Below are 25823 nucleotides of genomic sequence, written 5' to 3' on the forward strand. Positions count from 1 at the left end.
CTGTTCTGAAGTCGTGACACGTGGAGTCAACATGTTATTCTGTCAGTCATTTGCGTTCATGCTTGCGTTCTGTCGTCTTCATCTCAAGATTTAATAACAAAGTCACTGTGCTTGAAAGGAATGCTTGACTTATTCAGAATAAATTTATAACTGTTTACTTGTTTTCTTGATTTATGGGTGGATGGTTAGATGGATATCTAGATGGATGGATGGTTATATGGATTGATGGATGGATGGATGTACACGTGGAGGGGTGAAATGAAGAATTGCTGAACGGATGAATGAGTGTATAAGTATTCATGTGTGCACATTTGGGGCCGGGGAACGAGCTGATTATTGTTCTGTATTTACAGGAGTGATTGTGACAGCCAGGCGGTTCGACAGGGAGCGGCAGAGAGAGTATTCAATTACAGTAACGGCCACTGATTGGGCGGAGGAGCCGCTCATCGGTATCTGTCAGCTCACCATTCAAATACTGGACCAGAATGATAACAGCCCCAAGTTTGAGAATTTGCGCTATGAGTGTAAGTGTTGCTGGTATCCAAATGAAATACAAATAGTATCACTGAAGCAGAGCATAACCAGAACCATTAAAAACTGCTCAAGTAAACAAGGTGAGATGGAGATGTATGTGTGTCTGTGTGTGGTGGTGGGGGGTATGCTCTTCTTTTACTTGAATTTAGTAAATTAATTGATTTAGGGGAATGTGCTTTAGAGTGTGAATGTAGTAAATATGCCTCTAGATTGGGTTTTATTTAAAGAAAATATGAAATACCATCCATTCCTCTGCTTAATGAATTGCATCTGTGTGTTGAAATTGGAAATAGGCATTAAAAATACTTTGGTGTCCCTGGTGGTAAAAACTTATATTACTTTTGCATTATAACAAATGCCCATAGCATTCCTCATGCTTGACCTTTCCTACCCTTTGCCCTCAGATTCATAAGCTTCTACTCTTTGGCTAGAAAACTGAGTGCACATGCATTATTTCTATCCCCTGTAGACTTTCTGAGAGAAGACACTTTGGTTGGTACAAGTTTCCTTCGCGTAGCAGCTCACGATGATGACTTTGGCACTAATGCAGCTATCACTTACTCCATGTCCCTGGAGCAGCCTGAGTACCTGCAGGTCAACCCTGTCACTGGATGGGTCTACGTTAACCAGCCCATATCACAGGTCAGTCAGCAGTTATTAGCAGGCTCTCTGTCAGCCAGCACACACACACACACACACACACACACACACACACACACACACACACACACACACACACACACACACATACACATACAGTCTGATTCACATGGAGGCCTGTGGGTCTGTGTCAACAAAGTTAATGAATGTACCACCTCATAGTGCTTCTATCTGCTACTCCCAATCTGGAGTATGCGTACTCTCGAAGGTGCTGCATGTGGAAAGAGAGAAAGAAGATAGAGGGAGACTAATTCAGGCTAAACTAATTATTTAAAAGACTAAGTATAAATCTAGTATATGGCTGGACTGTTTATGGGTGTGCGCACGGTGCAATCTGTGGGGGGGGGGGAACAAAAACTCAAATGCTAATCTCACATGCCAGAATATTGACTGGCCATCAGAAGCACTGGAAGAAATCCTGGTGGGCCGCCACATCAGTGGGCCGGTCCAAAAAATCAGAAATGCCAGCACCCAGAAATGAGACAATATGCTTACAGCCGGACATCAGCACAGCAATAAAAGTGAAGTCCAATACTCAGTCGACCAGTGGTGTAACTTTATCACTCATTCAGTCACTCACGCAGTCACGGACATTTGCAGATGTATCACTGGACCGTGACCGGTCCAGCCAAAAATAGATGTTAACAGCTTGGGATTCCTGTGGTTATATTTGATGACTACAGTTATGTTTATTGGTCTGTTACTAAAGACCATCCTCAAATATGCATTAAAAACCTCTCCTCTAACCTGCAGTAGCTGTCAAAAACAAACATGCTGTTTTTAAATGGGGTTTTTAAGCAGCTAATTATCACAAACCAAGACTCTTTGTCCATCTTAAATACTCTGGCTTTGATATATTGAATTCAAGACTCTTTAATTTGAATTTATCATCTGAGACTTTGATGAGGAGGCTGACAGCATGCAGCAGCTTGGGACGATTCATGTATTTTGAGGCTATTAACTGAAACAGTTTGGAGGCTGGAAGATTTAACTTGCAAAGCACGGTTACCTCAATGCTAAAAGCGTCTCAGAAACCAAAACGCTGAGCCATATGCCCAGAAAAACTGCTACAGAGATCATCGCCGCCAAGTTAAATCAAACGGTTCTTTTGAAAAGGTGAATTCCTTTAGTACAATACACTGTTTTCAAAATGAAAACTAGCTATAAGATATAGCAAGCTGTCCCTCATTAGTTGATGTTTGTCAACTAATTGATATGCTTTAAGTGACTTACTGTGTCAGCGTCAGTGATGTAACACAGTTTTTACATTTTTCATAGATGTGTTGTTGATTTACATGTTTTCTGTTGCCTATCAGTGCTCTTCTTCCTGTTTTCCTCTTTCACTTATTCAAATCTAAGAGCTGTTCTTTGGCTAAAAACTTGCTATAGCACTATAGAGCCGTCTATTATTCAGCATACCTTTTTGCGTGCCGGTGATAGAAGCAGCAATTTTGCCGCTGACTTCATGCAAAATTGAAAGTCTTAAGCCGAAAATCTAACTGAACAAAGCTGTTGCATATTTGAGAATGGTTTCAGAAGCTATTTGAATCATCCCACAATCTCTGTGCTGTAACGAAGATTATAAAAGCACTTCATTAAATGTTAAATATTTTAGCCGGTCTGAGACATTGCTCTATTTTGATTTTCTCATCACACTTTCTGATTACAGTGAACAACTATTGGGGCAAAATTTTCACACCACACTTCACAGTAAGGTGTGCAGCACAGTTCCCAATTTACCCGCAGCATTTCAGTTGCATATGAAGAGAGAGACAGGCCATTGAACAAGAGCCAATATTCTCCTGCCCTAAGATTGTGCAGCCAGAGACAAACATGTGCAGTGTCAACACACTGTACAGTACAGCTCCATTGAGAAATAAGTGGAAAGGATGGAAAATATTCTTTGTCCGTAGCCAGAATATAATATGGATATTTTCTTGTTCAGATCTGATACTATTACCGCAAATTTAATTGTAAATCTAGGTTGGATGTTACCAGAAAGTCAGTCAGTCATTCATTTATTGTAAAAGCAGCAGCAGCAGCAGCTGCTGGGGTCCACATTGGACATCACAGATTATAATCTTTGTTCTCTGGTTTCAAGCTTTGGAAAAGAGTTGTACTTGTTCACAAATACTAATTGGATTGTCGCAGGACTGGAAAATGTAATTTTGAAGTTAAGTGAGATTTCTTTTTATCTGGCTACTGCAGCACAATAATGGAGTTGCTAGGGCCATGATTTGCATTGATAGAATATTACAGCTGATGGGTGAAATGTTACATCTTAACAATCGAATACTTATTTGAGCAATTTTTTATTAACAATGTGGTGCAGCTAGGACTCGTGTTGACAATAAGAGGACCTTTAGGGGAGTTTTAGTGGGTGTCTTTCTTCATTATGAGTTTAATGTTGATGTTACACATTGTCTAATTTAGATAAACAGAATCCAACACTCTAATGACCTCTTAAGGAAATTTCCAGCTTTCCCTGCAGTGTCCATTTAGATGAAATACACTTCCTCAGTCAAATTTACCCCTTCATTTCCTAGTGGTTCAGTTGCACAGCACAATAACAAAGGAGGAGCTTTTGGTGCAAACCTGAATAATATCTTAATAATTCTTTTGTAAGACTCACATTGCTGCTTCTGTTGTTCTTGTCCTAATTAAATGATTTCCTCAATGGAGTTTATAGAAGAGGCAGGAATATGAAGTCATTACCTCCAATCAGCTGATCATGATTTGATTGCTTGGAGCATCAACTAAACACCTAACAGAGAGGTTTATTAAAAAAGCCAGCTCTACACATTTAGTTGTTATTGCTGCTATTTACTACTGTAGCTGGCCAGTTTCCACCAGCCCACTGCTGCAGTTTAATGTGTAAGATGATTCATGGGCTATTAGCTAATTTTATTACTATTTCTATGCTATGTTAGGCATTTGAACATACCGTGTCTGTTACTCTTCTGGTATGTTGTCTTATGAAGTGAAAGTGTGATTTGTCAGAGAAGCTGATTTACTGGCCATTAGAATTTCCCGGAGTCTAAGGTGACCTTTTCAAATGAATTGTTTTGTCCAATCTGGGGGTTCAGTTTCCAAATTATTAAATTCAATAGAATAGAAATGTTGTTGCCATGTTGATAAACTGTTACTGTTGACCACAGAGAACTTACATTGCACGGGACATCATGGCAACTGACGGTGGAAACCAAAACACTTCTGTGGAGCTGGCAGTCACTATCACCAATGTCAAGAACCAGCCTCCACAGTGGGAAGAGGAGAGCTACAGTGTTGTCATCCCTGAGAACACCGCCAGGGACACACCCATAGTGGTATGTGTGTGTGCATGTTACTTTGATTGCAGGTACACTGTTTATATATAAGGACATGTGTTGTTATGCTGGTTTCTCCATCTCTTGCCATTTTGCATTGCTGTAATTGAATCAGCTGAATATTTGTTTGCTTACTTACCCTGGATTAGTGCACAGTCTGAGCGTTATTAAGACACTGTGGTCTCTTTGTGCTTTGAAAGCTTGTCAGTGCGCTTAAAAATCTGCAGATGTGTTTTAGTTTGATGCTGCAGGAGAAAGCTGACATTGGATTGTATGTCCTAAGCAAGTTTCATGACTGCAGGGTAATTAAATCCATTCAAAATGTCTCCTTTGATGTGAAAAACATATAGCTGTCATCTTAAGAGCACAAAAATCCATTTTTTCCCAAGGTCTTCACAAGTGGATTCACTTAAAGATAAGAGGTTTTTTCAGGGCTCAGACAACAGGTTTGGCTCTCATCCTACTCTATTTCTTACTCAGGTAATCAATCATCACAGTAATCAAAATTTGACATAATTTGTGCTTCTTTCAGCCTACAAGCAACAAGTACAGTTTCTAATGCAGTCTGCCACATGTACACAAATGTTATGTGGCCTATCTCAAAGAGAATCCTTGTTAAAGGAGTAGTCAGACATTTTTGGATATGCGCTTATTTCCTTTCTTGTCAAGATTTGCATGAGAAGATTGAAACCACTCTGATGCTGTGATGTTAATTATGGAGCTATAGCCTGAAGCTGGTTAGCTTAGCTCAGTATAAAGACTGAAAGCAGGGAGAAACAGCTAGCCTGGCTATGTCCAAATGGGTTATAAATATGCCTACCAGCAGCTCTAGAGCTCACTAATTAACACGAAGTATCTCATTTGTTTTGTCAGATTAACCATTTTTCCCTGTTTCTAGACTTCATGCTAAACTAAGCTCACCGCCTCCCAGCTCTAGCTCATAATCTGACTTACTGCAAGAAAGCAAAAGAGCTCATTTCCCAAAATGGTAAACTGTTACTTTAAACCCAGAATAATAACCTTCTTTTTAGTTGCTCAAAGCAGTTGCATATTAAGCATGAAGCTAGCGCTAAAAGATGATTAGCATAACTAGCATTAAGACTGGAAGCAGGGGGAAACAGCTGGCCTGGATCTGTCCAAAATGAAACCTCTATGCCTCCTGTTCCTCTAAAAGTAACACGCTATTTTTTGTTTATTTGCTCAGCACACAACTGAAGTGTAAAAACAACAAATTGGGGTTTTTATGGGGAGCTATGTATTGTAGCATTAAATTTCTAACTGGGACAGAGCCCCCTGTTTCAAGTCTTGTATGCTAAGCTAATTATTTCTTGGCTCTGTACTTAAGGGACAGACATGAAGGTGGTATTGATCTCCTCATCTTACTCTCGACAAGATTAATAAACATTGCTCAGGGTTGTTCTGCTTTTTTTGCATCAGTCTTCCTTAATTTTAACATAACCTGAGATCCAGACTTTCACCCTTGAAAAAATTATCGAACTTCTCATCCTGTCCAGACAATCAAGGCGACCTCTCAGCTGGGTGACCCAAGGGTGACCTACAACCTGGAGGATGGGATGGTCCCCGAAACGAACATGCCAGTTCGTTTCTACCTCTCCCCCAACCGCGAAGATGGCTCTGCATCCATTCTGGTGTCCGAGCCATTGGACTATGAGACCACACCATTTTTCTCTCTCCGGGTCCGAGCGCAGAACGTGGCCGCAGTGCCTCTTGCAGCATTCACTACAGTTTATGTCAATATTACAGGCATGACCTGTACTTTTTTTTACTTTAACTGTCTTTGTTCTTTATTGGGAAATTGCTATTGGCAGACTTTGTCATTCCATTATCACCAGGTTTTCCTGCTGGTTTTCCATTAGTTGGTTTTATTAATATTCTCCTACTGTTCATATTTAATTGTATCTTTTTTAAATTTTGATTATACTCATACTAAATAGCATAATTAACTGAAGTGATAATGATAATGTCAGTATCAGTGGGTATTTAGGTTTATAAGATGTTCATGATGATATTGTATGTATATGTGTGTACAGAGAGAGAGTATATGTATATATGTGTGTGTACTGTATTTATGTGCTTTATCTGCACAGACGTTACAGCTTTGGATGCAGGAGAATTTATTACATACATACGTACTTGCCATCTGGAAATTAACACATTATCTTTATTTGCTACTGAATCCATCTTCTCTTCTTTGCTCAGATGTCAATGACAACGTGCCCTTTTTCACTTCCTCCATCTACGAAGCATCAGTAACAGAAGGAGCCCAGATAGGTACTTCGGTTCTCCAAGTGTCTGCCCATGACAAAGACCTGGGTCTTAATGGAGAGGTTTGTAGTTATCTACTTGTGTTCATGTTGTGCAGGTACAGACAAATGAAGAGTTGTGATAGAAATCTCTTCAACCACATCTGCAGACTGATTGTTCCTTGCTAAGCCATCCTTTTTACGCTAGAAGGATTGTGCTGTAACATTGCACCACAATCCCTTAAGTGCAGAAGCTTTTGTTTCAGAGTTATCAAGGGTTGTCGAAGTGGCATTGTGAAATGTGCCATTGCCGCTGTTTGACTGACTGTGACAATATCGGTGGGATGTGGTTTTGAGTTTTATGAGACTCTGGGAATACAACATTTTCAGCTATAAAGCCTTTAATTTCTGCTATTTCTGCATTATTGTAGAAATATAATGGCTTCATTTTCAAATTCCCTGTGCTTCACAGATCACTTACTCACTTCTGAGTGACAGTAGTGGCGACCACCATCTGTTTCGCATTGACCCTGAATTTGGGGTCATCTACACAGAAGCTGTGTTTGATCGTGAGGCCCGCAGCTCCTATTTGTTGGAAGTTCAGTCGGAAGATGGCCAGGAGTCGGCGCGACCTGGCAAGAACAAACAGCCAAACTCAGGTTAGAAATGATCAGGATTTTATTAATGGCATCAGATCCTCTCTTCTAGCATAAAATACCTCATGAATTTATATTTCGCTTCCTTTCATGAAATGAAAGGTTTGACATTTTGGGAATACACTTATTTGTTTTCTTGTCAATAGTTGGATGAGAAGATTGATGCCACTCTTATGTCTATGCAGTTAATATGAAGCTGTGTCCACCTGTTTCCAGTCTGTATGCTCAGCTATGCTAGGCTAACTGCCTTCTCGACGTCGCTTCATATTGACCATAAAGACATAAAAGTGGAAACAATCTTCTCATCTAACTCTCTGCAAGAGAGTTCCAAAATATTGAACCACTCCTTAAAGACATTTCTAAGCCCATTTTAGAGTAATTACTGTTCAGTTAAAATTAGAATATAGTAAGTTACTTTAGATTTAGTGCATCTCTTTTTAGTTATACAAATAGTTGTTTTTCATTGTTTTAGCATTCTAGGAAACTAAATAAACTGGCAGAATTAACTTTGAAGTGGCCTCTGCCCTGGTGAAATGCCCTGCTCATGAAAAGCAGCATTGTTGTTTCCCCATAAGCCTCGAGGCCAATACTGAAAACTCAACCATGATGAGTGCTTCCTCTGTGCGCTGTGTATTAAAGGGACTGCATTGACATTTACACCTTGGGATTGACTTTAAAAAGTGAATCTTAATTTGATTTATTCCACTGCCATGACCAGACAGCCTCACTTTCTCCCATGTAAAAATAGCTGAGATTTCTTGGCACTGCTTCTTTTTCTTTCTTTTCTTTTTTTGTTTGACAACCGATTTTTTTCTCTTCCCTTTTTTAATTTTCGCTGCTCAATATTTAACCAGTACGGCCTTTGTTTGGTTACCATGTTCTCTTTGTGACATTTTGGCAGTCATAAAACCCCAGTATGTATCTTGAATGACGTAATATGACGCTTGTATTCAGAAGTGGGTCTTTTGCCAGTGTTTGTGAGGGAGGTATTAGGGGTAAAGGGTGAGGTTTTGGAGCAGCAAAGCCTTTTCTCCAGGGTTGCCAGGGCTGCTTAGCATTTGCAATGAGCCTTAGCTGTGTCTTGTGCTACGTATCTCCCACATCCAGAAGGGCTCATCTCCTCTACAAACATTACCTGTCTCTCTGCGTTATCCCTGGGATACACCAAGAGGAGGAGGTAAATGTAAAAACAAGCTGAGGAAATAGGGCCACCCTCCACCACCATCATCTCTTACTGCAGCAGCTCCAAATTAACATGTCACCCATGTGTTCTGTGAGCAGATAATTTACTCTTTCTAACTAAAGAAATAAACAGCGTAATGAGGAGGGCACAGATAAGACACAAACACTTGTCATCTTATAAATATTTAACCTTCCAAGTAGAGAGGTTCTTTATCTACTCTCTGCAAAAAAGCAGCTTGTTGAGGAGGCTCAGCCCCATGACTGTAATTCTCTCTGTAGAAACCAGTTACCCCGTTAAAACAATAAACTCTTAACAAAATGAATAATTTATGTAATTTACAGCACATCTTTGTGAATAATGTTTTGTCTGATTTCCATGTCAATGAGGCACATTGCATTGGGTTAAGTGCCTCTTCCCCACTAAACAGTGACAATGAATTGTAAAATCAATAAACAGATGGAGGGAGAATATGCACATGCGGTGTTTGGCCAACTGTGTGAGTGTGTGTGTGTTTGTTTGTGCGCTGTGTCATTTAATCTTCTGCCATTCTGTCATTCTTGCAGACACAGCGTATGTGAGGGTTTTCATCAGCGACGTCAACGACAACAAGCCGGTCTTTGCTCAGCGACTGTATGAAGTCGGTGTCGACGAGAATGCAGATGTGGGCCTGGCTGTTGTCACCGTTAGTGCTAATGACGAGGATGAAGGTATGCTTGATGAGGCAGCCGTCTGAGGGGCGTCCCATGAAGATTTTACTGATGCCACTTCCTAGAAATAAAGGTTATAGAAGCAAGCCAACCAGAACCAATATAAAAGTTTTTGCGAGCCACTTTGAGACTTTACACAAGTTTCCAGACTGCACTTTCTTTATCTATCACCAGACTCTCTTTCGTGAAATAACAGAATTATTTTGGCAGTCTATCAGTCATTTTTTCCAGCAGTGACTTGTGTGCCAAGTAGGCACCTTTTTGCAAGATTGCCTGCATTTGTAACAGTATGCATGAACTGACCCTCTGGGCAGTCTTTCCCAGTCTGGCCTGAGCTCTGCTGAAATCATGCCGCCGAAATCATGCGGTGTGCTAGATTTAGCAGTAGTCATTTGAGTGCTTGTTAATGCACTGTAGCACATATGTTCCAAAAAGAGTGACACGCTCCCACACAGTAGGTGGGCGGGATTTAAGCAATAAAGCAGTTGCTCATCCTCCATACAGCAGTAGCCTAAGATCCCTTTATCAGGCATGTTTAGGTCCGTTAATCAAGTATTTATGGCGAGCGGGGGTGCAGCTTAGGCCAGGCTGCAGCACTAATGATGAATTGCTGTGGAATAACACCAACCCCCAACATTAAAGTTACAATACTGTTGCACTTGTGCCCGAGAGGCTACCCTCAATCTGTCTTGTTTAAAAACTCCACCCTGGGCTTGACTGCTGTAAGCCTGCCAGATCCCTGTGGGAGGCAGGGAGCACTTTGTCAGCCAGGGTTGTGTTAATAGTACAGATTAGTGTATTTACATGGGATTGTAGCTACTTTAACCCAACAGGATGATTGAAAGCAAATACTGTACATTCCAGGAGATTATCTTATCTATTCCGATGTTAAACCAGTAGATTGGACAGTCTCCATGGAGACACAGCGGATAAGTTAAGATATTGACTTCCTCTTTACTAAACTACATCCCTCCACCCTCTCACAGGCCTCAAAATCATTCCCTTGAGGGTACTATCTGAGTGCATTATACTGCTTTTCACTCTCATGCTCCCTTTTACTTTTTCGGCACTCTTTTTTTAATTAGTATCTGATTAAAGCCGAGGAGACGAGGTACAAGGTTTCCATTTAATTAAGTAATCAAAACAAGAAAGGCATACACGAAAACCTACTAATGCTCAGGTCTCAGAGGAAATGAGGTGTAATACCCTTGTGGTTATGCCCCTCTGTTGTTCCTAGCATCATAGTGCTTCCACTAAATGTAAGAAAATGGGCAATACTGAAGTGTTCAGCATGTCCATGTCTTAGCATGTTGGAGCACTTCTGTCCTTGTACGTATGCTTCACCTTATTACTATTACAAAATGTGTATTTGTAGCATCAGGACTGTTATTTCACAGTCCCAGTCATGCATTTTGTAATTCTTGACACAGGGGCCAATGCCAAGCTGCGCTATCAGATAACATCTGGCAACAAAGGTGGCGTTTTTGACATCGAGCCAGAGGTGGGGACGATCTTCATTGCGCAGCCACTGGATTATGAGCAGCAGAAGAGATACAAGCTGCTGGTCCTCGCCTCTGACGGAAAGTGGGAAGACTACGCCGCCGTGGTGGTTACTGTGGTTAATAAGAATGACGAAGCACCTGTGTTCTCCATGAATGAGTACTATGGATCTGTCACAGAGGAGCTCGATGGGTCACCCGTGTTTGTACTGCAGGTGAGAGGCTGAGATGATCACTGCTAAGAGGTTTTACACGGCAGTTTTTTTCAATATTGACTTTCATTATCTTTAGACAACTCTTTTTTTTACATCAAGAGCCACTCAAAATTGTATCTCTATGTAAGAGCAAGTAAGAGTAAGTATTGCTTAGAATATGTCAGTGTAACATGTTATTTCAGACATCTACTGTCAGTCTCTTCTTGTTTCAACATCATAGAATTATCACACCAGTAAGTTGGAGAGACAGTAGTGATGGATTTTGAGTGGAGAAATTCAGCAGTAAGGCTGTCAGGCCCACTCTGAGGCCGGATGTAAGAAACATCCCTGATCAGAGCTCATTGCTTCAATTTAGGTGGTCAGCAAAAAGTGCAAACACTTAAATGGGTTGTCTGAAATGATCCAAAAGCAAAGAAGACCCGGGTGACAGCTGAAAAGAGATAAGAGGAGGCAGTCATTTGGGTTTGACTGGGTGAATGAATATCCATTTTCTTCAGAAGTTGTCTTTATCTCTGCAGGTAACGGCTACTGACCCAGACAAAGATGCAGACCAGGGCGCCATACGGTATTCCATTCATGGCCAAGGGGCAGAGTCACACTTCATGATCAACGACATCACAGGGGAGATGTATGCCCAACGCACCATGGACCGGGAAGAGCGTGCCGTTTGGCGCTTTGTTGTCATGGCAACGGACGAAGAGGGTGAGGGACTTACTGGCTTTACGGATGTTATTATTAACGTGTGGGACATCAATGACAATGCCCCGACCTTCTCCTGTGCCCCTGATAATTGCCACAGTAGCGTGGCGGAGAATTCCCCCCCTGGAGCGTTTGTTGTGGAAATGACAGCGGTAGACCTTGACGATGCAGCCGTAGGTCAGAACGCAATCCTCACCTATAGGATTACTGAGAACACGCACAACACAAACAATGCAGACCTCTTCACTATTGATTCCAGCACTGGCACCATATCTGTAGCAGCGGAGGGTCTGGACCGGGAGTTTGCTGACAGCCACCGGCTGGTAGTGGAGGCCCGGGACGGCGGGGGTATGACAGGTACAGCTACTGCCACTATAGTTGTAACAGACATCAACGACCACGTTCCAAAGTTTAGGGAGGACTGGTGTGGTGCTCGTGTGCCAGAGAGCACTAATGAAGACGCTCCTGTTCTGGAGTTGAGCGCTGTGGACCCTGACACTGGCACATATGGACAGCTGACCTTCAGTGTGGTGGCTGGAGACCCAGAGCAACAATTCTACATGGTCAGCCACAGACTGGAACAGACAGGCACTCTGAGACTGAAGCAGAAGCTGGACTTTGAGAAGCCAGGGAAGCAGCGGTTTAACCTTACAGTTAAGGTAGAGGACTCTGACTTCTCCAGCCTCATCCACTGTCTGGTTCAAGTGGAGGATGAGAATGATAATGCCCCCATGTTTGCCCCGAGCTCCCACCCGCTCACTCCCTTGCCCGAGGACATAACTGTAGGAACCAGTGTCATTCAGCTCGTGGCCACTGACTCTGACTCAGGTCTGAATGGGGACATTTTATACAGCATTCTCCCTCAGTCCGACCCATATGGACATTTTACAGTCAGCCGAGCCGGTGTGGTCACAGTCGCTAGGCCGCTGGACAGGGAGACGGTAGCAGGTTATGAACTGGTCGTCATGGCGACAGACCAGGGTACCCCGGCGCTGACAGGCAGTGTCACGGTCCACTTGCTGCTGCTAGACATGAATGACAACGGGCCAGAGCTGGAGACAGCCTACGCTCCTGTCCTGTGGGAGAACAGTCCAGCACCTCAAGTGGTCTGGCTCAACAGGAGCTCAACTCTGCTTCACGTTGTGGACAGAGACTCCCCAGAGCATGGGCCTCCTTTCTTTCTCTCCCTGCCCTCACTTTACTCTGCCGACTTCCACCTACAGGATCATGGGAACGGCTCTGCCACACTCACTGCCCTGCGGAGGTTTGACAGGGAAAGGCAGACTGAGTTCCACTTGCCGGTGATTATGATTGACAGTGGCAGTCCGCCAATGACAGCCACAAATACGCTCACGATCACCATCGGCGACCAGAATGATAACGCCCATCAGGCAGGAGAGAAAGATGTCTATGTGCACAGCCGCAAGGGTGAGTTACTCGCTTCCCCTCATTTCATTCTCTTTGCCCCTTGTTTTCGCTACAGAGCTTTGCTCAGCAGGCAGAGCTCGAGTGAAGAGGGGAAACTGAGGCTACAGCTGAAGGGAAAACTTCTCACTCCCATACCTGCTCAGTGTAGTCTGGAATTTATAATTGCGCTCTTCCTTTTACATTCAGTAACAGTGTTTTGTTATGGTAATATTGTTGAAAATCCTTTCTCAAGCCCCCAGCACATTCTTCTCTTGCCAACCCAATGCCTAAAGCTCAACTGAACACCACGTTATGATAAGGATCATGAATCTTTTTGATTTTTTGTTTTTTGTTTTTTTTTGTTTGTTTTTTTTGTAGTCTTTTTACCCTTCAGGTAGGTTGGTTAGGTATGTTGGCTTGTTAGTGTTTTGATTGCACACTCAGCTACATGGCAGTTTTGGTAATTGTGGAAAACAGGAGCGCCGTGACTCATCCAGGCTGCCATTGTTTACCCAGCTGCAGTACTCTGGCACTGCAGGTCGATAATAACATAATCCATACTGAGATAGCCCCGCTTCCTTAAGCTCCAAGCTCTCTGAAGTGGAGCACTGAGAGCCTATTCATTCCAGCAGTGGGGCCTCCACAGTTATGAGCATAATAAGTAGAACAGAACACAAGAATGCAAGATAAGGAGAAGAGAGGGATGAAAAGATAAGTGTTGGCATCAGCAGATTCTGTCCAGACGGAATCAATGTGTGTGTGTGTGTGTGTGTGTGTGTGTGTGTGTGTGTGTGTGTGTGTGCGCGCGCGCGCGTGCGTGTGCGTGCACGCACACATATGTGTATGTGTGTTTACCTTGAACAGGAAGGATGGCAAATGCAGCACTGGGGAAGGTGTATGCCCCAGATCCTGATGACTGGGACAACAAGACCTACACTCTGGAGACAAGCGCAGCCAAGTAAGAACTCACTGTTAAATGCATATAATTTTTTCAGAAAACATGCTGATCTCCAAATGTGCTGCACAAGTACAAGTGCTTAAGCAGTACAGTATCAGAGGAACTGCCAACAGTGTAGAATTTGAAAAACAAAAATAAAGAGGATGCGGCTGTATTTCTCTATCAAGGTCTGTCTGAAACATGCCTTACAGGTACTTCTCCTAATCTTAGATCCAATTCCCTGGCCTTTAATATAAGCTACACTTTCCAAAGGGGCTTTAATAGCTGTCAACGGTGATTGCAGGTTCTAGAAAATGCAATCAGATTCAAACAAACTAAGCAATCTCGGTCCACCTGTATGATGTTCCCGAGATGAAACAGCCTGTACGAGCAGGGTCTGACTCCATCAGGGACCTTGTGCAGCTATTCAGTATTCACACAGTCAAGATCAGATTAGAAATACCAATTGCATATTTGTTTTATTCATGTAACAAATTCTGACAGTTACCATGACAACTATCAAGCTCTTTTAGGAGCTTTTTTGGAGCAGAAGAATAAGTTTTTTTTTTTTTTTTTTTTTTCCTTCTTCTTCTTCTTCTTGATGGTTTTTGTTTTTCTGGATTTTTTTCTTTTCCTTTTTTTTTTTTTTTTTTTTTTTTTAAATGAATTCACATTCACTTCCTGCTGGAGGAAACCCAGCTACAGCTGACCAATTCTCTACTTGTCTGTCTGCCATCTGTCAGGTATTTTTCCTCTGAAATAGGAAGCCACTTGTCTTTTTTTTTTTCCCTTTCTCTCATCTTCCACTGAAGTCATTCTCTCCTACTTAACAGCTCCTCTGCTTTTCTCAGATACTTCGGTCTGAACCAGAGCTCAGGGCTGCTGACCATCCGACAGAACACTCCAGCTGGCAGCTACTGGTTGAGGGTCGGGGTGTCTGATGGAGTGTGGCCCGATGTGATGTCAGGTGTCAGGGTTCATGTCAGGGAGCTGGAGGAAAAGGCCATCCAGTCGTCCGCCTCGCTGCGTTTGACAGGTAACGTTAGCAGAAACACTGACTCACCTGATGGCATAACTCATTGTATTAATTCTGAATCACTGGGTGCCTGAAGCTTGGCACGTGTGATTTAATTTACCTGTTATATCTCTACATGAACCCCAGAAGTATGAGTCCAGAAATTATTGAGTGTATTTGTTTTTCAAGTGGATTCCCTGTCTCAGTCATCCTCCACAAAATAGAAAGCTTGCTCTTTGTTGTCGCTGCCGTTGTTAATTTCCTTTTTGAAGCTGATGTTCAAAGAGACAGGCCACAGGCATGAATAAATTGGTACTTTTCATTGAATGATTATCAGGTTGTCAATCCAGTTAACACAGAAATAATAGGCTGTCAAGAGAAACTTTCATACTTGCATTATTTAGCATTTTTAAGCATTGTGAAGCAACTATTCACAGTGCTTGTTGGTAATAGTTTCCTTCTTCTTCAACACTCTGAAGTTTATGTTAGAGTGTTCATTTTTCTGTCAGTCTCTCAGAGCAAATCGGAGATATAAAGGTCAATTTAGAAGTGTCAGGTAAAGTCCTTGACATTTAAACAGCCATTCGGTGAACAGAGTCGAAGGCTATTATTGGATGCCTCTGACTTCAAGTCATTATCATTTTTCGGAGATTAAAGATGACTGCCCACATTCTCCAGATATTATTGGAAGGTGGCACCACAAATTTGATTGATCTTCGGCCATTAAAACATTTTGTACAAGGCAAACCCCTAACTTTATATCAGTGAATGCAACAGATTTTTTCTTGACTGCATCTCAACTCATTCACCTTATGGATGAGTCAGTGAGGAAATTGATCGATAGAGGGAGATGTCAGGCTACTTCTTGTGCTAATGGAATCAGGAACTTGGTAGGCTTTGATCAGCTGTGTAGTTGTCATTGATAAGTCAGTAGTTCTTATTGCATGAACCCCTGCTCCCTTTGTCTCCTGAAGGCATTACAGCAAGAGATTTTATCGACCCTCGCGTCGAGGGGAAGAGTCGGCTGGAGACGTTCTGGGACTTCCTGTCTGAAGCCCTGTCCGTCAGACCGGGGAGTATCAACATTTTCAGCATAGCAGACATAGAGGAGAAAACAGTGGACATTCATTTCTATGTGCTCACTGATAATGGCTACCTGCGCCCAGAGAAACTGCACGCTGTCCTCGCCGCACATAAAAAGAAGGTATATGTGTCTGATAGATAGCGATCAATGCTCATATATCAAGTGATGCACCTGGGAGCTGGAGGGGGAAGAGATAACAGGGCTTTTTATCTGCCCTTTTATTTTCACACCAACTTTCTGTCTGTTTACTGCTTGGCCCTGTCATGTCTCTTTGTCTCTCCCATTCATTTGTTGTCTTTGTCTCCCCTCTTTTTGCAACATGCTTTCATGTTGTGATTGTGCTTTATTATGATTTGTCTCTCATGCTTAACTCTATGCCTTGCTGCTATAAAAAAAGACCAATTATAGAATAGACTTTATGTAGATTCCTCTTTTGCACTGCCTGTGAAGTCATTTTATCTGTCCAAATGTATCTCACTAAGTACCCCTCACCACCAACATTGGAGCTATAAAACCTTGTATCTTCAGTGACAATTACTGTAATTCCCATTTTTGTCTCTCCCACCTCCCCTCTTCTTCCCTGTTCTGACTCTCCACAGCTGCAGTCACTGCTGCGTGTGAATGTGAAACAGGTGCAAGTAGATGAGTGTGTGCGAACAGACTGCAAGACTTCCAGCGGCTGCTCCACGCAGTTAAGCATCAGTGATTCGCCCACTCTGGTAGACTCAGGTGCTTTATCCCTGGTGTCAGTGAAGGTGACATCCTCAGCTGTGTGTGGTTGCGCCTCCAGAGAAATGACCCACCAGCCCTGCTCGTCCTACCCCAGTAACCCTTGCCTTAATGGGGGGACCTGCATCGACACCCAGAATGGATACAGGTGAGAGGCATGCCTGCAGCTGTTCAGAAGGACTGGAGATGAAAAAAAAAAGGTCTTAAAAGACAGAAAACAGAAATAGGAGTTTCCTGATGTGCTGCAGTTTTCCCTCTAGTCTTGTCTGAGTTACTGTAAGAGTGGCATCATGGAAAATGAACCCAGAATTACTAACAGCATCTCTCGTGAGAAAAATCTCCTTCACCTGCAACTTCAGCAAACCTAGTTGAGCTGTTCTCCCATGTTGTCAGCTGAATGTAGAGTAGCAGGATTATTTGGCCTTGGTTTATTTGCCATGGAGGAAGTGTACATCTACAGAATGTGCATATATTCTTAAGTTAGTGAGTATCAAGATGGAGCCAGCCATACATGTCTGAGACCCGGAGTCAAATGAGGAGTTTGGTGTGCACCAAAATGACTAGCAGGCATTTTTAACATGTTTTATCTGTTTGTATTGTTTGTTAGCTTCTTAACTTGTAACTGGCAGTGGCTGATGCAAACTCTTGCGCTCTGTACTTACAAGGTTTAATTTCTTTTGCGCCCACACCCCCAACCCCACCGCTACAAATTGACAGGATTGCTTCATTAGTTTTGTGATGTATGAAATCCTGGCTGGTATCAAGGTGGAAATACTCAGCCATGGTGTTGTATGTCTTGTATCATATATTAAAAAAAAACACCATATGCACATGTTGATAAGGTTAAATATTAGATTTTCATTGGAAGGGGGTCTTTGAAACTGAACCCTGAGCGTATCCTGTGAAGATTTTTAAATTATGTCTGCAGATTTAAAGCCTGATATTGAAATTTTAAAGTTTTGGTGCGCTGTGTTTCGCAGTACTTAACCGTAAATAATGAACATAGCCTTTGTATCAAGGTCATTAGTAGGTACTTTGAATATTAACCCTTAATATTGATAAACATCTGCAGTCAATATAAAGGCCTTCACCTTCAAGTGAATAGGTCTCTGTGGTAGTCTATCACAGAAGAAACAGCATGCAGTTCATTTCATGCACACACTAATGCCCAGATTAAATAAATATAGGGCAAAGGGATTAGTACAACTGTGGCCCCCCTCTATGCTCACAACTTTAGGAAATCTCATTTAATGCCATTTACATGAACATGCAAGTTTGCAAAGGCACAGTCTTCTGAGAGAAAATGTACAGAACTTGTTCTTTTTTCTTTTTTTTTTTCCACTTTTATCTTTTAAATTGTCTCCACTGCAGTTGATCTGCACACTGCTGAGAGAAGCCCTTTCTACTGTGAGAAGAATATCTCCCCACATGTGTTATATGTGTCTTCATGTGAATGCAGTGCAGCCATAAAGAATCCAATTTCTGGTTCTATCCACTGTCGAAGGAGCTTAACAGTCAACCTCAGACAGCAGCTGATCAGATATTGTCAGTCCAAGTGAGAAAAACATGCCCCGCACTTCTTGATTTGGACTGGCATTGCTCTCATGAGCCACATGAAAGAGCAGTGAAAGAGTAAGGTGCTGTGCTTGGTGTGTGCATATGTATGCATAGGCTACATTCAGCCTAAGCCATCCCTTTTGCCGAGTATGGATCAGTATTCCTGACATGTGTTGCCCCTCTGCAGAATAAACAGCGATGGGGAGAAACAGCCCCTAACAGCCTCAGTACACACAGCCCTCCTCAGACACTGCATGAAAATAGATGGCTTTGACATTATCAGCAAAGCCAGCTTGTCTCACATGCCTGCAGTGGAGGGGACAGGATGAGATCAACCGGTCCCCTCAATCCCCACCATAGCGGTGATTGAATGGGCTGTTTTTCATCGCTGCATCTATCTCTTCCTTTATGGTATTTTTGTGTTATTGTTAATATTTACCATTACGGTCTCATACACAAACACATTGAAGAGAGCCGTGGAAAACATTTCATTTCCTTTTTTTTTTTTTCACGAGCAGTGATCCTTAACACTCAAGCGCTAATCAAAGTAGATAAGTACAAGAGGAGGCAATTGCACAGATATCAACCAGAGTGTGTAATACCTTAAGAATGAGGAGGGGGCAGGTGGGGATAAGTGAGAAAAAGTCCAGGAAATCAGTGGTGGTGCAGCACATAGAAAAGTGAGAGAAATAGAATTAATTATCTCCTAACAAAGGAGATGTGATGTGCCGAGCAGGAACAGTCTCCACAGGGTTCAGCTTGGGCAGCTGTGATAGGTAAAGAATAGAACTGAGTAATGTTTTGTTCATGGCTAATTGATTTAATATAGAACTGAATATTCAAGGTTTTGCGGCAAACGCAAACAGTCGATTGATAAAAACATTTCCTTAGCTGTCCGTTGACAGCCGCCGTGTTGGAGCGAAGTCAGAGCCCCTGCCTGTGTAAATCAACAAGACTGTCACGTCTGCCAGAGAAGTCACCACGCACAGATCCAGAGATTGGACAGTGTGACCATTTCTCAGAGCACAAAACATGAACAACACTGATTGTTTCTTTCCCTGTGTTTTGCCTTGATTTTCCTCACTTTTTTTTTTTTTCCACTCCTCGCTGCTACAGGTGCCACTGCCCCCCACAGCTTGAGGGGCCAGACTGTCAGCAGACGAGGCTTAGTTTCCTTGGCAACGGCTATGCCTGGTTTCCCCCCATAAGGCCATGCTTTGATAGCCATCTTTCACTGGAGTTTATGACGGAGGAAGACGATGGACTGCTACTGTATGCCGGCCCGTTAGCCACTCTCCTGCCAGGGGATGCTGAGGACTACATGGCCATAGGTAAAGAATGAGCTCAGATAATTAGATGTGCGCTGAGGGGCCTCTGAGACATTATTACCCTAAAACTTGGAACTTAATTTTGTAAGTTTAATTACTGGGTGGTAGCTCTTCCGATATGAGACAAATTTTCTTTGTTAGTGCACTGCTGAGGAATATGAGCACTCCTGAGTCACACAGTCAAAACCAGTTTTACTGTTAAATGTACATTTTTGTAATTCTTTGTTGTGTGCCACAAGGAGTTTTGTTTTTGCCTCCCCCCACCCCCTCCACCAGCAGAGCTTTTGAACAGACTCAGTGGCAGGTAGACAGTCAGTGTCTTACTCAAGGACACGTCAGCAGCAGGGTTTATTCTTGCTGACACAAAGGCTCAAACCTGGAATCTGCACGTGAAGGCCAGCAGTTAAAATTTTATCGAACTGAATAGGCGATTGGGTATGGTGACGGTTACAAGGGTACAGTGTCATCGGATAATATTTCAATGCACTTAAAACCGACCTTATAGATTACTTATAGATTACTTATGTATGTATGATACTCATGGATACAAATATCCATGTTTTTCTTGGTTAAATGAGCCGAAGAAAATCATTGCAGGAAACAAAGACCATGATGATGATTGAGTGATAAAGATACGTGTCGCAATTCTGGAAGTTTCTTACTCCCAATAAATATCCTAAAATATAGTAGAAAGCAGTCTAAATCATGTATTTTTGATGCCAGTGCCTGCAGCTATCATGTTATTACTTGTAAACATGATATCTACACACACACACACACTCCTACATCCATACACTTTCCATTTACCATTCTCTTTACCCAGATGACACAAAAAACATATTTTCTAATTTTCCACTGCTAGTATCTCGCCATGCAGATAGTTTAAATTTTTTTGTTCAGGTTTTGAGATATCTGTCTCTCAGATTTGAGCCTGCACCCCAATATGATAAAGGTGAATTCAATTTCATTTGTGGGCCTCGCATCATTTAAAAATGAAATTAAAAAAAAAAAAGAAAGAAGAAGAAAAAAAGAAACCTCAGCAGCAGCATCTCATTCCAGAAACGGCGTCATCATTATTTGGCATCATCATCATCAAAGCTCACTGTGAACAGTCATTTGGGTGAACCGAACCTTTAATTGATTTTTATTTCCTATTTTGCATCCACGTCTAACTATTTTCCATCACCTTGTTTCTGCTGCCATTCAGATTCCCTGCTATAACCCAGCTGTGTTATGTTTTATAGCCATCTCCTTTTTTTCTTTATACTGTGTGTTTGTTTTGAGGTGAGATGCTTTCATATGTCCCCTGGGTTTTTTCCCATGCCTGTACAAACTTGATATTTGCATCTTGCTTTTTTTTTTTTCTTTCTTTTTTTTGCAAAGCATTTCATCACAGGTTTTTTTTTTCTTGACCTTGCTTGCACATTTTGTCTGGCAAGCAAGTTGTTTTTCTACTCTACAAATCTGTAGGAGTTGTCTTTTTAGGGTTGCAAAATGTTCGTTAAGGCCTAATAATGATCTTTATTAGCTGATGTTAATGCTGAAATCCCTTTTCCTCAGAGCTGATTGGAGGGACGCCCAGTCTGAAAATTAACCACGGTTCTGGGACTCTGGTTCTCCAATTAACAAATAACGTTGGGGTGGCTGACAGACGCTGGCATCGCCTCGATGTGAGGAGCAACAGTAAAGTAAGACAAGTACATTCATGCGAGTGCCTTTACATGCCGCTTTCTCTGTGTGTGAAGACGCTGTATGAAGATTAGAATATATGCTGTAACTTATAGAGAGTGCCCGGCTACACTATACTCACTTATCCACACATGCGTCAGTGATGACCCTTTCCCACTCTCTCCCAATTTAAAGGAAGTGCGCTTCACTCTCGATCGATGTTCTAGTGCGATTGTCATGGAGACAGAAGGCGTGGACTCATGGGCAATGACAGAGGACCGCTCCTCCTGTGAAATCCGAGGGGTCACACCGAACAGGGACAAGTAAGATCAATAATTAACTGAAACAAGTCTGACCAACTCTGTACTGTATAAAAAACAAGCAGCTCCTCTGAATCTTAAAGGGAGCTAATCAGCACCTCAGGCCTCCAGTACTAAATTATGAGATAAATAATAAATTGTATTTTTACGTATAAATATATGTAAATAAATATATCAACGTGGCTACATTTGTGTTGAAGAACCCCTGTATTTATGGTTGAAGAAACCAACGATAAGGGTTTAGAAATTCTCCAGAGATCCTCCTGGGTATTTCCTCTAGTTGCAAACTACTAATCTACTGAGGTTTTCTTCTGTTTTTCAAACTAAAGGCAAGTAAGACCCATAGGGTTGATGTCTAAATGGCCCCTGCCCCCATAGGGGTAAACAATCCTCTATGGTGCAGAGCATTAGCAGTCACAACAGCAGCAGTTTGCAAGTTGGTAAAAATGAAGAATGAAGTTATTTATTTCCATACACACATATAGAACAAAGGTATACTGTATTTAAATACGGTAAATGGAGGATTTTCTTTCATGCACAGTATGTTAACACATTCTGTGTAAGGACCAGCACCCATTCTGAGGTTTCCAAATTCTGTCTTTTTTCAGGCACCAAGCTCAAGCTTTATTGGAAGGATTTGAAAGGATATGTTTGTTGTACCCTAGTAGCAGCAGTTTGAAGCTGGATGTGTGCTGACGTGCAATACTTACTTGGTAACACTGTAATTCTAATTGTTGTATTACTATTTGCATAAACTAATGTTAGCCATTGTTCAAGGGACTGTGATATTTTTTCATGTTAATGATGCAAAATTGACTTAACAACATCAGCTACTCAGTCATAGTCACGAACTGTTTGTTTGGAACTGTTCCCTGAAAGATTAAATAGAGCCTCACAGTTGAGGTTTGTTTTAAAATTAATATTAATATTTAATTTACATCCTTTTGCAGTAAAGTTTGTCTTAACAATTAACAGCACTTAGTCGGAGACAGGACTAGGACATAGTTTTATAGTTAGTTAAGGAAAAAGTATCTAAAATGGTGTTTGTTTACAAGCAGCATCATTTATCTGAATCTAATCAGATAGCGACTCAGACTGTTTTAGGCTCACAGTGTTCAATTTCTCAGTGTATCAGGCTGTCCTCTCTGGAGGGAAGAAACTGTTGATGAAATCCTCCTGTATAATCCTTAAAATACCAGCTAACCTTTCTGACCACGTTTCTGCAAATAGCCAGGTTTTGCTTTGCCACAGCTGAGTTTGTTTTCCCCTATCGTGAGCTCAGCCCGCCGCTGTGCTCATTGTTTTGTTGTGTAATTAAGTTTATGAAGGTTAAAAATGTACCACTGCTTTAGTTTTAATAACTTCTAAATTTTAAGAACCTTTTCACTGTGTGTCCTTCAGACTGCATCACTGTTTCAGTTTCTACTTATTAGGTAATACAAATAGTTGTTGCATTCAATAGGGAATATGTTTGTGAACAGGCTAAAATGAAATTGTTTCGTCTTATTGTTTCTTCTTGTGTTGCCAGTTTTGTTTTTGAAAATAGCACAGTTACTGTGCTGAGTCAGTTTATGTGTTTTTTGATCGTTTCGGGCAAACGTATCTTGCATATATTTTCAAAATAAAGAAAAAGAACAAGAATAAGATGTCATATTGGTTGTCAGAAAGGAGTAATAGTGATGACAGCCTCAGCAGGAGAAGAATGAAACCTGAATTTTAACCTTGACAGCTTATATGGAGTTGTGCGTGTGTACGAGTGTGTGTTTGTGTGTGTTTTCCTTCTCTTCGGCTTGCATTCTGTTTCTTTGTATTGATCTTTGTGTTTTGAATAGTAACCGTGAGATCTTTACATGGTGCCTGTTTCCTTTTCTTCTTACATTCTTCTTCTCTGTTTATTTGTATATTTAGAGTTGCTTTTTCATTCACAGGTACCTAAATGGAAGTCATGTGTTGCAGCTCGGAGGAGTCAGTAAGAACATATCATATGAATACCCACAGCTGCAGTACAAACACTATACTGGATGTATAAGGAACCTACTTGTGGACAGCAAGGTGAAGTATGGAGCAGACAGCGTTTACTACATACACATTATCATGTGGGCTATTTGTGGGACAGGTTATGGATGAATAGATTTCTCTACTGAATCCCTTTATTCTTTACGTGTATGGATGAAGGAACACATAGGTACTGAAGGACTCAACTTCAATAAGAATGTAAATTTGGCCTCAAGGCTACACTAGAAAACCTCACAAATGCTGATGTTTCTCACTTTTCCCTTTTGCTTCTGGTCAAATTCCCTCGCACCATCTCTTACTGTGCCTCTGTAGTCAACATGTTGCTACAGGGAGTTTGCCAAGTAGAATTATTCCATCCATGGTTTCTATACCTTTTTATTGCAGATGTACAGAGAGCAGCATAAAAGCTGTATATTATACAGTATATAGCAACACATGGAATATCAATGAGACCGACAGCTGCTGCATTACAAGTTAATGACACTACTCCACTGTTACTGTAACATTCTGCACTGTTTACTTTTGTCTTGCTGTCCCCAGTGTAATAATTTTATTTTCATGCCGCTAACACGGCTGCAGACACAAGACATTTTACAGACTGCCTCGATGGCATTTCTTAAATGCAATTTTCTATCTGCTCATTTCAACTTAATTATTTTGCAAAATTATTTGTGATTATTTGTGTTCCAGCTCTCATGGTGCGTAGTAGATTTTTGTTTTCCCAGTTTGTTGAGGTTACATCACTTATTTTGTACTTCTCTTTCACGCTTAAACTTCCCTGGGAGGGATCAATGAAAATTGATTTTAATCTTATCTTAAAATTAATGATGTTGTTATAAAAATAGTGCTTTTCAGAAAAGATAAATAATGCAACAGATCATTAAACTATCAGAAATCAGATATCAATTTACATTATCTTACATTTAATGATAAGATACAATTTTCAATCTGCAATCAAATTTCCTTTCCTTAATCTACCATGATTGCAAGGACGGACACATCCACCCTTTCATTTTCCTCCCTTCATTGAATTTTATCCTTTTCATATTTTTCTCTTCTTCTTCTTCTTCTTCCATTCAGCTATATGACCTTGGTTCCCCAGCTGAATCCTCCAATACTGTGCCGGGCTGCTCTCTTATTGATGACCAATGCACCAACATGGAGCAACTTCCCTCCTGTGGCAAGAGGGGTCACTGTCACAGCGAGTGGGGCTCCTACAGCTGCCTGTGTGAACCAGGGTTTACAGGGCCACAGTGTGACCAGGGTAAGCATGTAAAATTGCTTTTAATTGGCAGTGAGATTTCGAGGCAAAGTACAGTGAGATCTCTGTGGAGCAAGGGATTTTAAGCTTCACAGAGTGTACAGACCAAATAGGTGATGTGGGAAATTCTGTGTTCCAAAATGTCACTTTGCTGCCATAGGAAGATAACCTCGCCTTACATAAAGTGCTTTGGCAGAACAGCACGCCCTCGCTGCGATATGCTCGTGTATTTCCCATATGACAGCTGAATTAATTGAACAAGTCTGCCTTGTGTGCTTTTGATTGACAAGTGGCTCCAGAGTTCTCCTTTGATGGCCGGAGCCACATTCAGTTCCAGCTCTCGTGGTCCCTACCTGCGCGACAGACTAGAGTCCGGGTTGGGGTCCGGACGCGCGCTGCTGCCGGTGTCATCCTGAGTCTGCTCTCCCAGGAACAAAATGAATACCTACGTTTAGAGGTGAGTCATGGCTGGTCACTCCCCTCCACCTCGACAGCTCTGATTGTCTTGTTTGTGAGCCTTAAAATGATGATTAGGGCCCGGACAATGATTGCTACAAATGCTTGTCAGGCTGAGAGTGAATAATATCAGGGTTGGAGACATATGGGTGGATACTGAGGGGGCTGGTGAGTGACATGTGTATGTTCTCAACAAGGTCTTTTAGTTAGTCTGCAGAATACTACTATTGAACGGCTGCTATTTAAAAAAAAAAAAAAAAATTAAGCCTGCTTTATTCAAGGTTATTTCTGTCTCTGGTTAA

At 41.7% G+C, this 25823-nt stretch overlaps 1 protein-coding gene across 1 annotated transcript in view; it reads left to right on the plus strand.

The window, feature by feature from the left end:
- Nucleotides 1-25823, plus strand: part of LOC111228656 (neural-cadherin-like) — an 80799-nt gene that overhangs the window by 41288 nt on the left and 13688 nt on the right. The window contains exons 10-28 of the mRNA XM_022754651.1: nucleotides 354-524; nucleotides 1004-1176; nucleotides 4353-4520; nucleotides 6035-6284; nucleotides 6741-6868; nucleotides 7257-7443; nucleotides 9187-9330; nucleotides 10761-11044; nucleotides 11563-13171; nucleotides 14015-14108; nucleotides 14939-15123; nucleotides 16077-16306; nucleotides 16786-17063; nucleotides 19589-19803; nucleotides 21361-21488; nucleotides 21664-21791; nucleotides 23717-23840; nucleotides 24885-25068; nucleotides 25356-25522. Of these exons, the coding sequence (XP_022610372.1) occupies nucleotides 354-524; nucleotides 1004-1176; nucleotides 4353-4520; nucleotides 6035-6284; nucleotides 6741-6868; nucleotides 7257-7443; nucleotides 9187-9330; nucleotides 10761-11044; nucleotides 11563-13171; nucleotides 14015-14108; nucleotides 14939-15123; nucleotides 16077-16306; nucleotides 16786-17063; nucleotides 19589-19803; nucleotides 21361-21488; nucleotides 21664-21791; nucleotides 23717-23840; nucleotides 24885-25068; nucleotides 25356-25522 (4847 nt within the window). The remainder of the gene's footprint in view (nucleotides 1-353; nucleotides 525-1003; nucleotides 1177-4352; nucleotides 4521-6034; nucleotides 6285-6740; nucleotides 6869-7256; nucleotides 7444-9186; nucleotides 9331-10760; nucleotides 11045-11562; nucleotides 13172-14014; nucleotides 14109-14938; nucleotides 15124-16076; nucleotides 16307-16785; nucleotides 17064-19588; nucleotides 19804-21360; nucleotides 21489-21663; nucleotides 21792-23716; nucleotides 23841-24884; nucleotides 25069-25355; nucleotides 25523-25823) is intronic.

Source organism: Seriola dumerili, unplaced genomic scaffold, assembly GCF_002260705.1.
Source record: "Seriola dumerili isolate Sdu_G_001 unplaced genomic scaffold, Sdu_1.0 BDQW01000219.1, whole genome shotgun sequence".
Taxonomy (NCBI): domain Eukaryota; kingdom Metazoa; phylum Chordata; class Actinopteri; order Carangiformes; family Carangidae; genus Seriola; species Seriola dumerili.